The 15,224-nt window shown below is 31.8% G+C and overlaps 1 protein-coding gene across 1 annotated transcript; it reads right to left on the reverse strand.

The window, feature by feature from the left end:
* Positions 1-11,319: 11,319 nt before the first annotated feature.
* On the reverse strand, positions 11,320-13,425 carry LOC148596998 (C-type lectin domain family 6 member A-like). Its single transcript, XM_088562750.1, has 4 exons — positions 13,288-13,425; positions 12,830-12,912; positions 12,073-12,166; positions 11,320-11,576 (listed from the first exon to the last, which is right to left on the reverse strand). The coding sequence occupies exons 1-4, from the start codon at positions 13,358-13,360 to the stop codon at positions 11,335-11,337; spliced, it is 492 nt and encodes a 163-aa protein (XP_088418876.1). The 5' UTR covers positions 13,361-13,425; the 3' UTR covers positions 11,320-11,334.
* Between the last annotated feature and the right edge of the window lie 1,799 nt (positions 13,426-15,224).

Genomic DNA, 15,224 nt, shown 5'->3' on the forward strand with positions numbered 1-15,224 from the left:
ATGACGGCGTCTGCTATACAGTCTTACAAAGTAGCATCTATCATATGTACATGTGTATGCCTTTCAAAAAACATTTCCTGTTTAAAAGATATCACACGGATGCACTAAGATAATCACAAAAGAATTTAAAATTACATATACCTGACAAAATCATAAATAATGATACACTGGACATTAAAGTTCACTTTCCACCTTCAAAGATGTTGACATCATTGTTTTACCTACATGTGTATGCTAAAACAATAGAAACACCAGTTTTGTTGTTAAGGATATATCCACAGACCTCTATTAAAAACTGTGAATTACATACAAGAGGTAAATCGGTAAGGTCAAGGTCCGGAAAATCATGAATCATAATCATAATAAATTCAACAATCATGTTCGTTAGACCTCCCCGTTGCTGGTCATACGCTTAGCATTCCAGTAAGAAGTGGTCAGTGCTCTCATAAGCCTCTAGATCACACAACGCGCATTCCGCTTTGAGATTCATACGTTTGAGTGTATTATTCAATGGCAAATGATTGACCCTTGTTAATAATTTAGGTCTTTAAGCATAAAGTTCCTAAACATCAAGGAGATATATTTTTGTTTTCCAAATGCGATGTTGAAATCCCTGTATCCCACGAGACTACTTTTGTTACTAATTTCATAAAATTCTTTATTTCGGACATATTGTCCAAATCAATGTTTATTAAAGTATCTTTTTTTGTATTTCAGAGGTAAGATAACAATCAAGTCCTATCGACGTAAAGATATTCTTGATGTATGGTACATAGATTTGGATTAAAATGTAACTTTTTTTTGTATATGCATTGTAAGTGTTTATATATATATATATATATATATATATATATATATATATATATATAAAATCTCATATCGTCTACTATATATCGCACACCCCATATCGCACCTCTAGACCTATATCGCATAACCTGTATCACACCCTGCGGGGTGGGGGCCCTTGGGATGATATAGGAAAGAGTAATCTAGGGAACCAAGGTTATAGCGGTAATCAAAAGAATGTAATCCAGGGACAAAGACCAGACATGGAAAACAGACACACACAACAAAGAACATAAAGTAACTAAAATCATACATACAAATTAACCAAAGTAAATCGGCAACTCGGACTCCACTAAAAAACTGGGAGCATGGACCAGGTGCACAGGTAGGAGTCTCGGGTTGATGCAGCATGTGATACAGATTTTGAGATGTAATATTCAGTATATGTAATCGCGTGTTCGGTAACTTTCTAAGCCTATCAAAGAAAGATACTCTTAATACACTTGTAGTTAACTTACTAAAATGCATGATAGCAGGTTTCGCTTTTGTCATGATATAATTGATGTTTCTTATAATAATAATAATCTCTTTATTTAGAAGCAGTACAGCTTACAGAAAATACATTGATCAGTATAATATATAGTAGGTGAAAATACATAGGAGTAATATGTATATACATACAAAACGGCAGAGAATAAATGTTTATAGGTTTCTAATTTTTTTCTAACTGAAAACAGTTGGATAAGCTTATAACTAGACGGTCTTCTCCAATAATAGGTTTTAATATACTTGGTTCTAATATCAGCATATTTTTTACATACCAATATAAAATGATACTCATCTTCTACACTTAGGTCATTACACATTCTACATGAACGCTGATTTCTATCAATATTAAAATATCTTCCAACTTCAATGTTTAAACTATGTGATGAAATTCTATATCTGCATATAAATGGCTTATATAAATAATTTATAGTGCGATCTAAATAAAATTGTAAAGAAAAAGGACTGTGTATATATCTATAGAGGAAACACTTTGACGAATTCTCAAAATAGGCGTACATTTCTGTAACAAAGGTGTCAGTTATTCTTGTTTTTAAATTATAAATAAAAACACCCTCATCAAATACAGACTGGTTTATCCAAACCTCTTGGAAACCATATTTAAACAGTATATCTTTTACATTTTGTAACCAATTATATTTACACTTGTCATTACTACCTGATAGTTTATCCGACATATCTTCATATAGCCCTTTCAAAATACAATTTTCAGTTTTTAAAAACTTAAACCAATACTTGATAATTCTACAATATCTCTGTATAAACATAGGACTTCGCCCCAATTCACTATACACCATAACATTGCTCTTCGATGTCTTTACTTTCAAAATACGTTTTAAAAATTGTATGTGGACAAGTTCTTAAGTAGCAGTCTTTATAAACATCAGACAGGAGGTAATGCATGCATGTCAAAAACTCACCAACTTTACTTATATTTCCTTTTCAGAATCACAGACCACGTTATTAGTTTTGTTTTGTTTTTTTCATTTGGTTGTTGCGCTTTTGAGATAAAATTTATATGGATTGTACATGAAATTATCAATTTGCAAGAATTATCGTTCTTGATTTGCATTGATTTGGTTGATTTTAGTGTGAGAATATATGATTTTCTCAATAGTGCAGATCTGAATACAGGGAAAAAAAATGTTACGTAAAATAAATATAGCATCTGAAGACCGAAGAAAAAACATTGTTCGGTGGGTTTTTTTAATACCATGAATTACCTATAGTACGTGGGCTGAGATAATGAGATAACCCGCCCCCCCCCATGAATAAAAATGCCTCATCATGAACTAAAATGTTAATAATTAATATATAAACGGTGTACAATAGACATGTTGGGTACTACTGTCTTAATTATCGATGTATTCAACATATATTCTCATTTCATGGGCGTATTTTTCAGTTTCAATGTGACAATAATGAGTTTTTCATAAAAAGGGGAATTTTTTTGTCAAATATACCGTACTTCAAATAAGATTTCGTATAGTCAAATACAATCACATAGTGTCTTAGCTTAGTAATGAGCCCAAGTAATAAATATTTGAACTTTTCCAAGTTTTCTGAAAAAGTGCCACCCCCACCCATCAACTAAATACCTAAATACTGTACGGACCAAAACGTTAATTTTCAGCACATAATCGATGTAAAAAAGACACGTTGTGTACTATTGCTTTAATTATCGATGTATTCAACACATCTTTTCATTTCAGGCCATTTATTTTCAGTTTCAAGCTGACAATAATGAGTTTTTCATAAAATTGCGAAATTTCGGATTTTATTTTTTTCTTCCATTTCGCCTGTAATGGGCAATGTTTTTCAAGGACCCTACTTCAAACAAGCTTTTGTATATTCAAACACATTTAAGCATCTTACCTTTCTAATGAGCCAAGACAATGCATAATAATTAAACGTATTCCAGGCCATTCGGGCGAAAGAATGGTACCCTTACCCACTAAAATCTGCCCCAATGTGAAATGGAAGAAAATATGAAAATCCGAAAATAACCCTTTTTATGAAAAACTCATTATTGTCATATTGAAACTGAATGAAAAATACTCGCCTGAAATGAGCAGGTATGTTGAATACATCAATAATTAAAATACTAGAACGCAACATGCCTATTGTACACCGTTTATATGCCAAAAATTAACATTTTAGTTCATGTTGAGGCATTTTTTATCATGGGTAGGGTGGCAATTTTCCACTTTGGACTTGACAAAGTTCAAATATTTATTACTTAGGCTGGTTAGAAAGCTAAAACACTATACAATTGTATTTGAATATACAAAAGCTTGTTTGAAATACGGTATTTGAAAGCAATTGCCAATTATTAGTGAAATTTTAAAAATTCCCCTTTTTATGAAAAACTCATTATTATAACATTAAAACTGACAAATACCCCCTGAAATGAGACGATATGTTGTATACATCGATAATTAAGACAGTAGTACCCAACATGTCTATTGTACACCGTTTATATATTAATTATTAACATTTTAGTTCATGATGAGGCATTTTGATTCATGGGTAGGGTTGGCAATTGTTCACCTGACTTGACTTAGAAAAGTTCAAATATTTATTACCTGAGCTCATTGTTAATCTAGGACATTATATTAATGAACTGTATCACATGAAATCTTGATCGAACTACGTATTCTGAAAAAAAAAGACAATATATCGGGTGATATAGTAGAAAATTCTTAAATTCTGAAAATTCCCATTTTTCAGATCTTATAGTAATGTCACCCCAAAAGAAAAATCTAAGCGGTTGAATTGATCAGATATGTTAGGTAATGACTAAAATATGAGTTCTACAATGTCAGTATGCTGTGAATGAGCATTGTGTTTAATACTAAGACAAGTTTTCTAGGGATAGGGGTGATATTTTTAACATTTTTTGAAAATCGTTTCTTGAAAATTAGTTTTTCGTGGTTCATTTATATAGAAAATTAAATTATCTATCGAATGATACCGAATTTGAGACGTTTTAGTTGGTTAATAACTTGTAGAGTCGAATTTATGCGACGTTTGACCGAAAAATCAAAAATCCCACATTTCGCATTTTTTGATAAATTCTTACTATGAAAATCGCCAAAATTCATCAAAAGAACACCGGAAGTATAAACTGTGACAAAACTAAACAGAAAATACGAAATAAGTATTTTATTTTACTAAAGCATTGATACTCTAGGGGTTTTGACATTGAAAAATATGTCAATTTAAGCGATTTATCGGCGGGGTAGGGGTACATTTTTCGCATTTTACCGCAAAACCCTAAATGTTGCCGCAACTATCTTGGTACTATTGTAAACCTGAGACATTGGGCTATACGATGATACCTGTATTTGTTTAGTTTATTCACACATGCTATCCAAGGAAGGCTAAGACTCTCAAACAATTGAGTCATAAAAATCTTGGCTTTTTGACCCTGTTGGTACAAATATAGGCTTATACCGAAAAAGAATCCGAGAATATTCTTTGGCGACAAATTAATTCGGTAATGGGAGGTATAGAGGTACCTAAAAATCACCATGAAGTTGATGAGTGGGAGCAGTGCACGGTGGACCCTCCCACCCCATGGACTACTGTACCATAGGCAGTATCTGAATGAATTTTATATGGAGTGGTACTTCGTATGAATAAGGTATACGAATAGGTACACCCACCCCCACTCCATAGTCACGGGTAACCTTGTCTAGAACTTAGTTCGAAATAACAAGATGTTGATGCTTAACCATGCCAAAGGCCTTATAAAATTATAATTTATACATGTATACATGTAGATGTACTAGTCTGGTTGCATGTGCGATAGTAGGAGTAAGACCAATTGAGCGTTTAAACATGACACTGGTATAGCAAAAAAAATAGTGATTATTAATGACCGTAGAAATGTTTAATGAGTTATCAAGGGAACCAAGGTTCTCGCGGAAATAAAAAGAAAGTAATCCAAGGACAAAGACCAAACATGGAAAACAAACATACACAACAAAGAACTTAAAGTAACTAAAACAATACATACAAAGTAACAAAAGCAAATGAGCAACTCGGACTCCACTAAAAACTCTATATTTTAATAAATTGGCATGATAATTTATAATGAGTTTTAAAAGTTACATCTAAAACATGCATGTAAATGAATGCATATTAAAGTGAATCTAGCCGTCAATAACTTAGCCGTCAATAATATTTATGAGCGGTGCGTTCAAAATCTGAGTTGAGTTATTCATATAATGAAAACATTAAATAGAAATAAAAATCAGTATAGCTTTTTCTAAATATTGTTATATTTTTTGTCTTCAAAAGTACTGTCAATGGCAGGACCGGGTCCAGAAGTTTAGAAAAAGGGGGGTTCTAGATGGTTTCCCGAAAAAAGGGGGGTCCAGGCTATTTGCTCATTTTTGACAAATTTTGCACGGAAATAACAAAATTCTTCGGCAAAAAGGGGGATTCGACTCTGCCTTGTGGATCTACTAATGACTATAACATTTAATTTCCCTTGTTTTTGTTACCCGTCGTATTACAAATTAAGTGTATTAACAAAGTCCGATTTAGAATCAAATATCCGAATTATTTTTAGCATTTTCATTTAATCAATCCTTCCTTGCTTTCGGATAGTATACTAAATTTGCCAAAATTAGAAATTTATATTGATATTTATAGATGTATGTACAGTGCACATGTAAATAGTATTAGTGCTTTATATTGTCCATGTAAGATGTACTTGTGTGGTAGTTAGGAAATCGCAAAAATCTTTCCCTTATTTTCGTAATTTTCCGAGTTTTTTTTTTTTACACAATGTACATCAAGAATCAAACTAGATCAGACCACAGCGAGGACTTTGTTTTTATGCTTACAATAAAATTAGATATATACATATAGAAAACTAATTTGCTAACTAATCCATTTTATGATTCATTTAAAATAACAAACGAATGTCTAACAAAGATACTTAGATAATTTAAATTCCTTACAATAATCCACGAATCCTTGTGGATATTTGGAGCTTGAAGAGTGATTCACGCTTGAATGTGTTCTTAACTTAGAATTTAATAAACAATTATTATTTACCATTTTAATGGTACTGGTTTTTTTTTAATGAAACGTTTTTCATTCAACAACATAGTCTTTACTAGACCGAATTTCCTACGACCCTGAAACCCTCCTCTTTTTTATTTGGATATTGATTTGTCGGGTTTGGGTCCGCAACCCGACATATCAATATCCAAATATAAAAGAGGAGGATTGCAGGGTCGTAGGAAATTCGGTCTAGCATCACCTACACGATTTCAACCAGAAAGTCGTTAGAAGCGTGGGAAGGGCGATACTCCGTTGAATCTCCAACTTTTCACTCACAAGATTTCACTCTCTTACGGAAAGCCGAAAAGAAATAATTATAAATCCGATTAAAAGAACTCCACAAGTTCTTAAAAAAAAACAGGTCATTTCTCTACCTTTTATATTTTAGGCCTACTTAAGGACGATCGATTCCCAGAATATTGGGAATTTCCCTATCTTCCTCTGTCGTTAAGAAAATTTTAAAAAGTGGGCCCCCCTTTCCACTTACATGCATGTACTAAGTTCGAGGTGGGTGGCTAGGAGCAGGGTCCATTAGTCCATCTTGGGACTGGAATGAAATTTTAGGCCTACATAAGGACTATCGATTCTCAGAATATTGGGAATTTCCCTATCTTCCTCTGTTATTGAGAAAATTTTAAAAAGGGGCCCCTTTACCACTTACATGTATGTACCAACTTCGAGGCGGGTGGCTGGGACCAGGGTCCATTAGTCCATCTTGGGATTGGGATGAGATTTTAGGTCTACTTAAGGACTTTCAATTCCCAGTCAATATACTAATGTACCTTGGTCCCAGCCACCCACCTCGAAGTTGGTACATAAATGGCGAAGGGGGAGGCCCTTTTTTTTTAAATTTTCTCAACGACATAGGAAGATATGGAAATTCCCAATTTTCTGAAAATCGACAGTCCTTAAGCTATCTCGTGTGGTTTTCGAGTTGTAAGGGGCAAAAGGGGCCAAATCCGAAAAAAGTCGACTATTTTTATTTTTGGTCCGATTGCGAAAAATAAAATTTTATTGGATTCTTAATAAAAATCTTTGCTGCATTTAGCATAGAAGATTAAGATATCTCTTATATTTGTCGAGTTCTAATGGGTCAAGAGAGCCACACTTCAAAAATCGATTTTTATATTTGGTCTGATTTTATTCTATATATTTACAATATAGTGTCAAAACCATGTGTTACATCCATATAAATTGTAAAAAAAAAGTTCCAGTTTCAGATTCAAAAACTGATGTAGTGTCCACGCTTGCCTCCATTGTTCAGGGTTCGAGCAATGCGGTGAAGCTTTTCATTAAAATTGGGTAAAGGATAGAGGAAGATATGGAAATTCCAAATAATTTGGGAATTGATAGTCCTTAAAATCTCAGTCCCAAGATGGACTAGCAGACTAATGGGCCTTGGTTCCCCAGGTTGACTTTGAATTTGGTTCATTATTTTATTTTCGTCGATTGTTTTTTTATTTTCTATTTTTTTTTTGGCAGGTGCGCTAATAGATCTTACTCCTTTTTACAAAACGGGGCGAGGTACAAGAATGTGGAGGCTTAGCCCTTGTAGGGACCCAGGGGTCAGATCCTAATGAAGCCCTCTGTATAAATTGAATTTGAATAAACGTACATATCAGAATGAACCAATTCGTTATTTTGACTGCGACAAAATATATACAGGTTTGTATTAGAAAAAGGAATTTAAAAAAAGGCTACACATTATATTCGTCTTGCTAGAGATTTCAACTGGATACTACAAGGAGTTATTTTGGTAGCGTATCTTTTGTCAAAATCTCTTCCTCGCTATCAATACTTTTGCAACGAAAAGTTTGAAATGCTATTGATAGTGCTGTAAAGTATCTTGAATAGTCCACGTATTTAAATAGTTACCATGCAATTTTATATGCCTGATATTATTGAAATCAAAGATCTGCCTTTTATGTAACAAGTACATGTAACATTTTATTCATTAGACTTTTTTCTATTCAGATAACACCTAAAACTTTTCACAACGTTGGTACTATTTACCCTTTCCCCTGTTTCAAAACATGGGGAAAGTCCAAAGAGAAATAGATTTGTAAACCTTAAAAATACATGCCTACGTGTTTAATACTAACTAATTTTTATAGTTTTATAAGAAATTTTGAAGTTTATTATTAGTGATTCAGTTTTTTTTTTCATTAGCAAAATGACCTTCAAGTAAGACAATAAGCGAAATTATCATAGCTCCCAGGGTCAAAGTATTTTTTATTACCATGGAAACTATTAAGATATTGAATATTGTTTATTATACTTAACAGTCTAATTCTTAGGATTAGAAGATAATTGTAAGAGTTATATGCACGTGTACATGTTGAAAAAAAAGTAATTACGGGCTTGATTCATAATGGCCACACCCTCTAAAATTTGTTTTTTTGGTTTTTTTTTGAGGGGGGGGGGGTCTGAAAACTTTTAAAAAACTCTAACCAACATAATTTTCTTACATAGCGTTCTATTTACACCCCTAACCTGAAATCCTGGATCCATCCCTATTGCGTATTCGATACCTTAGTTTATTACACTTATATCATTTTTTTTTTATATTTCATAACATTAAAAATGTATAAGTACGCCTTGGTATACTTGGTATACGTATGTTCTATAATTATTCTTATTTTCTGCACGCAAGATATTATGAATAGCGAAATCGATTCGCGTATTTCAGTTAAAAAATATTGATTGGACGCTCCCGAATATTAATGAATATTTTTGACGGCTAAGTTACTGACGGCTAGCTTTGATCCATGCGGGCTGATATTGACGGCTAGATTCACACTGGTATGTCTATGCATTTCGATACCTAAAATGTCCTTTTGGTGTTCATTGGAAGCTGACATCTTAAATATTATTTACCTACCCTTGTTTATGTTCAGGACTGTCCACATAAAACTGCTCGTACTTTTGTTATCGAGATTATACTTTATCGGAAAAAAGTATATGTAATATTGAAATCAGAAAAAAGTCACACACACGGTACTAGTAAAAGTTGACAAAGTAGCTCGTTTAATACATGTACATGAATGAGAATCTGCCATTAATCAGATGAAAAATGGGACATATATCAACATTTTTGCCAGATAGAATGAGGCGCAAACGTCTCATTACTTCAAAGTGGAACGATCGAATAAAAAACTTTTAAAAACATCAAATCCCCAAAACGAATGTATAATGTAGGAAGTAATCAAGGGAACCAAGATTGTAGCGGAGATCAAAAGAATGTAATCCAGGACAAAGACTAGAAAGAAAGGAAAAAAAAAACACACAACACAGAATATCAAATAACAAAAATAATACGTACCAAGTAACAAAAGTGAACGAACAACTCGGACTCCACTCAAAAATGGGACAATGGACCAGGTGCACCGGTAGGGTAAGCGTCCTCTGCTTTTTTTTTAGAAAAAAAATTTGTAATTATCGACAATGTTATCTAGGCGTTTTCCTTACCAAACAAAATGTGTAGTGCTTTAAACATTGTTATGATTTTATTTTTCATCAGTATAGTTTATGCTGTAAATACAATTTTTAGAATACAAGAAAGGAACATTTTGAAGACTGGTTTGTCTTCATAGTGAGAAAGGTTGGATCCATTACCAGCATTTTTGTTTTTGTTTTTTTTTTTTCGGGGGGGGGGAGGGGTTATAAGACCTAGCAAACGTTAAGCCTTGATAGTATTGTGGATTTTTACATTAACATTATTGCCCCCTTTTTTTGGTAATGTATTTTTGTTTCCTGCTGGTTTTTTGTCTTTTTTTCTTTTGTTGTTGTTTTTTGCTTATTTGTCGTCTTTTATTAGTTATTTTCGTATTGTTATCCGATGGTTTAAAAATGTTTTTGTAATTGTGATATGTGGATTGGTTTTTTTTAATTTGTATTTTATTTGCGTTTGTGTTTGAATTTCATTTGTTTTGGTTGTTGTTTGTTAGTTAGTTTGTTTTGTTTACTTATTTTTTTGTTTTTTTTTTTTTAGGGGGGGGGGGGTGTTGAGGTTTGAAGAGATGTACTTGTTTTTGATTAGCTTTCAAAATGGGGTCATTTTATTTTATTTTGATTTCGTTTCTATTGTCTTTTTTATTAATTGTTTGTTTTAATTTGAAAAACACTTCTCTCAGCCTGAAACAGAAATGTGCTGTGACAGAACAGCACTAATTTCACGTGACACGTACGTAATGCGTCACTTAAACGAGTTTGTTATTGTATTTTCTTAGAATCGTAATATTTTGTCTAAAGTAAACCTATTACATATGGAATTGAACATAAGTGGCTTAAATTTCTTAAAATTTGGGGTGACAATGAGATGATTACATTTTTCCACTTAAACTCAAACGATATTAACATGACAAAAGATCAATTCCTGATTCGTCCTCAAGTCACCGAAGAACAAAGGTTTTATTCTTAAGAGCGACATGTTTTATTTTCTTTAAAAAAACAACTTTTTAAACTTTTTTGTTTGTTTTGTATTTTTTTATTGTTTGTAGATTCATCTTAACATATTCGATTTAAAGTTAGAAATTAAATATGACATTAAGATTTCTTTCTCCGAAATAATTAAATTTATTAAGAAATACGGAGAATGTAAAATGTCAACTGCCTTTTATTTACTGTGTTATTTGTACCATAGTTATCTTATTTTCGTATTTTTACCTCTGCATTTTGATTTGCAAATTCATGTAAAACACTAATGTTTGAAGTTTGTCTTTTCTTGTAGGTGAGTCATAAAAAAGACGAAGAAAACTATATTAATTTTAAGATTAGATATTGAAATATCAATTTCCTTTGTTTTGCAGAAATGTGGGAAGAAATTTCATAAATGCGTATCATACATTGAAGTTTAAACAAGGTTGAACAATGTCATGAAATACAATGTATTTGAGAAAGTCTTTATTTTTCACAGATATAACCGCCGTCATGAACAGTGCTCCAGCAAAATACATTATGAAACTGGTAGTGATCTTTTAAATAAAAGACCATACAGTCCTCCGGTGATCCATTACTACCATTAGGTTCACCTGCTCCGAAAGCATAGTATGTCATCTTGAACATTCTCCCGTTCTTTATCCATCTCCAATCTCCACCCGGTTTATACCGGTTTATGTTGCGTCCTCCAACGTGAAAGTTCATTCCTAAAAATAATGAAGTTTTTGAATTTCATCGTTTTAATTTCGAAAGAAAAAAAAGAAGAAACTGTTTGCAAATTACGTCCTTGATTTGAAATTGACTATAGTGATAATGGAAAATTATAAAGAAATTATAGCAATCGATGCTTTGCGCACTCATATTATTATCTTAAGGAGGTAGACCTAGGGTATGGGACACAACTATTACAAATCATTGGAATGTTTGTATTCACCATTTTACAAAAATCTCATATAAGCATCAGAGTAACTTGAGCGGATTTCATTCTGTTTCAAAGGAAAACTTAAAAGCGTTGGTGAAATTTGATATGATACAAATATATCACTGATTTAAAGAGTTATGTCCCTTACCCTAGGTCTACCTCCTTAAACAATGTGTATTTACATCAAATAGAATAACAATGTTACGTCACAATATTGTTGTAATTCATTCCCAATTTGTGTACTGAGGAAAAGTTATTCTTATTTCAAAAGCTAGCAATACCTGTGTTCATTTGTTGAAGTTCATACCGAATAAGCATGGCTTCTTCGACAGTTTCGAGATTTATCAGGTATGCTCCACGGCGGCTGCACAATGCCTAAAATTAATCAAAATTTTTAGTAACATTTTTTTTCTAATTTATTTAGCACAATTTTAAAAAAAATAACTTCATTCTAAAGCAGGTGTTTACTTGCAATAAAAGTAACTATGAACATTGGGAAGAAAATGCAAATATTACTCTGAATCAAATTATCGTGAAATTTTATGAAATGTTGATAGATGGCTATTTAACAAAAATATGCAGATCATTGTACAAATTCCAAAGTAAACAAGGTATGCCATGTTTTTTTAAACAATAAAAAATACTTCATTATAAAATGGGGCATAAAATCGATAGAATATGATTCAAATACTTCACAACAGTAAAATTGTAATTAAAATATTACCAAAAACATAAACAAAGGTACATATGTACAATACACGCCCAAATGTGCTTGATATGGCAAGTATGTAAGGTACAATATACAATGGTTATATAGATGGAACAAAATATAGTTTAGTTTATGTAAGATTATCGAGAGGAAATTATATCTGTCGGTCACACATGTATGTTTGTTAGCACCAAGTTACATATGATAATCCTTAGGATTATTTGTATTTTTTTTTTTTTCAGATAGAAAATTTAGCGATTCTGTGGTACGAATTGGAGATTTTAGGTACGTAGGGAAAGCTCCACATGTTTTAGTACATGATTACTTACGAAAGCTGTATTTGCCGAAACTTTATCCTTTACAATCAAATAACACTTTATTCCTATCCGTCGCCATGGATACCGACAATCTTCTGGCAAAAAAACAAATTCCCCCTTTCTTTGATGATATACAAAATGCTTACATGTATCATATTAAGGCGAATTTTGAATTTAGAAATATTTTTTTTTCATTTTTTTATATATAAATTTCATATTATAAAAAAGACAATAAAAATTAAGTCGGAGGCGCTATTTCAAAATAAAGCCTTTTACATTATTTGTAAACATAAAATCATGCATAAAAAATGCAAATAATTACGATATACAAATTTATAAACTAAGTAACATTCGACTCATGATGCACTCACCGTTAATATTATTACACTATTGTCGTTACACTTGAAATTTAAGAAACAAGGTAACTATATCAATACAATTATTGGTTAAATATAGAAAGATTTTGTTACCATCTTTCTGGTGACATTTGCAAAGCATGACGCAACCGTAAATTACAAGCGTTGTCACAACGGTCTTCATCATTTGATGTTTAGCTAAATTTGCTCACAACCAATTGCAGTGTTTTAGCCTTATATATGTGAAGAAAATTTAATATCCCGTGATATCGTATATTGTAACATATGTTATATAGATTTTTTACTAATTATTAAATTTCATTATAATGATGCTTTTAGGTTTCAGAGAAATGTTAATTTCTTCCTGTCATGAATATCGCTACATCGATAAGGATCAGTTCGTACAGCGATCTAGCGTTTGATTCTAATATGTTTGAAATTTGTTATATCATTGGAATGTAGTATTGATCGAATTATCCTAAATATAAAAACAACATACAATTCCCTTGCGCTAACGTAAGTGGTAGCGATATAAAACACATTCTAACTTATGGTGTTTTTAATCAAATTGAACGTAATTGCTATGTTCATTATTGGCAAAAAATATAAAGCCCAGGGATCAAAGCTACCAGCAACGAATTTTTGAGATACGAAACCTTTGTTGGTTAAGATATTAAATTTTATTCAAATCATTGGTAAAAGAAATACTAAAACAATACAACGTTTTTACCCAAACATTTGATAACGCAAAATCTTCTCGACACCATGATTATCATCAAGTCCGTTTTACTCTACGTGACAAAGCATCTGTTTTAACGAAAATTCGGTATAAAAGGAATTTGAAAATCCATATTTTTTATCATGCCATTAAGTTCTTGTCCGTAAGGAAAGGAAAATTAGTAAGTGCTTTAGATGTGAATATTTATAATTTATTATTGTCTTAAGCTCAGTCCCTGATCGACAACAGATTGCTAAACAATTTTATGCTAATATTATAATTTTGGTCAATTATCTTTTTAGCCGAAATATCACCAATCCATCGTGGGACTGACTTTATATTTGATGTTCACTTTAGGTTGATGAGTTATGACATCTAAGCATTTTAAGCTCAGCCACGAAACGAAATCTCATGTTACAGGGTTTTAACAGGTTCTATATATTGTGTTGCGAAAGTCGCAGCAACATTCCATTAGGTAGATAAAAAAATATTATATATTTTGCTTCTGATCATGTATGCATGCTCTTTGGCTACATCCAAAATCAGTTTCACATTTTATTCGTTCCATTAGCAATCACAGAAAAACTAATCAACTAATTCACAAAAAGCAAAAAAAGTGATATTGAAGCATCATTCTAAGTGATTGTGTTTTATCTGAGACTTTTTGCAGTTCTATAAGTGCTTCCCTTGTTAAATAGGGATAACAGGCATCAGTCTTATCCTTTCGGTACAATTATCCCAAATAATTCGCCAATAATATATATGTGGTAGATAGTAGCAGATGCACACACACATATAATTCTAACGATTGTGTATGGTACTGAATCCAATTACTTTTCATTACAACTATTTATTGATTTTAACATACATTCTAATTTCTCAACTGACTATATACTGGATGAAGCTAAGCGAGAATTTGGTTTACTTCTTTGAAGCTTAGAATAAAAATTATTTTATTTGCCTTTATTGGCTATGTACACGAAGGAATATGATAAATGTATCAAAGACACAACAGCCCCACCGAGATGGAAAAATGTCAGCTTACGGCCACCCATCGATCAACAATGAACATCGAGGAAACCCTTGCACCATATTGCACCCTGCAAAACATCATAATATATGGCAAGCCAAAGTGGACAAAAATGCCTATTTATTAATATTTATAAATAATTATAAATATTTATAATTCATTTATAAATATTTATAAATATTAATAAATGAATTATAAATATTTATAATTCAACCCAAAGTGGAAAAAATGCCGATTTATAAATATTTATAAATAATTATAAATATTTATAAATGAATTATAAATATCTATAAATGAACTATA

This window comes from Perna viridis, chromosome 15, assembly GCF_037379345.1.
Source record: "Perna viridis isolate PV_CMFRI_1.1 ecotype Kerala chromosome 15, ASM3737934v1, whole genome shotgun sequence".
Lineage (NCBI taxonomy): Eukaryota > Metazoa > Mollusca > Bivalvia > Mytilida > Mytilidae > Perna > Perna viridis.

Bases quoted from the DNA above. Each gene is read 5' to 3' on its own strand.
- LOC148596998 (XM_088562750.1), bottom strand. From the start codon at position 13,360: ATGATGAAGACCGTTGTGACAACGCTTGTAATTTACGGTTGCGTCATG. The intron at 12,167-12,829 runs GTAAGTAATCAT...GATTAATTTTAG, and splicing joins TTTCGGCAAATACAGCTTTC to GCATTGTGCAGCCGCCGTGG. The intron at 11,577-12,072 runs GTATTGCTAGCT...CATTATTTTTAG, and splicing joins ACTTCAACAAATGAACACAG to GAATGAACTTTCACGTTGGA.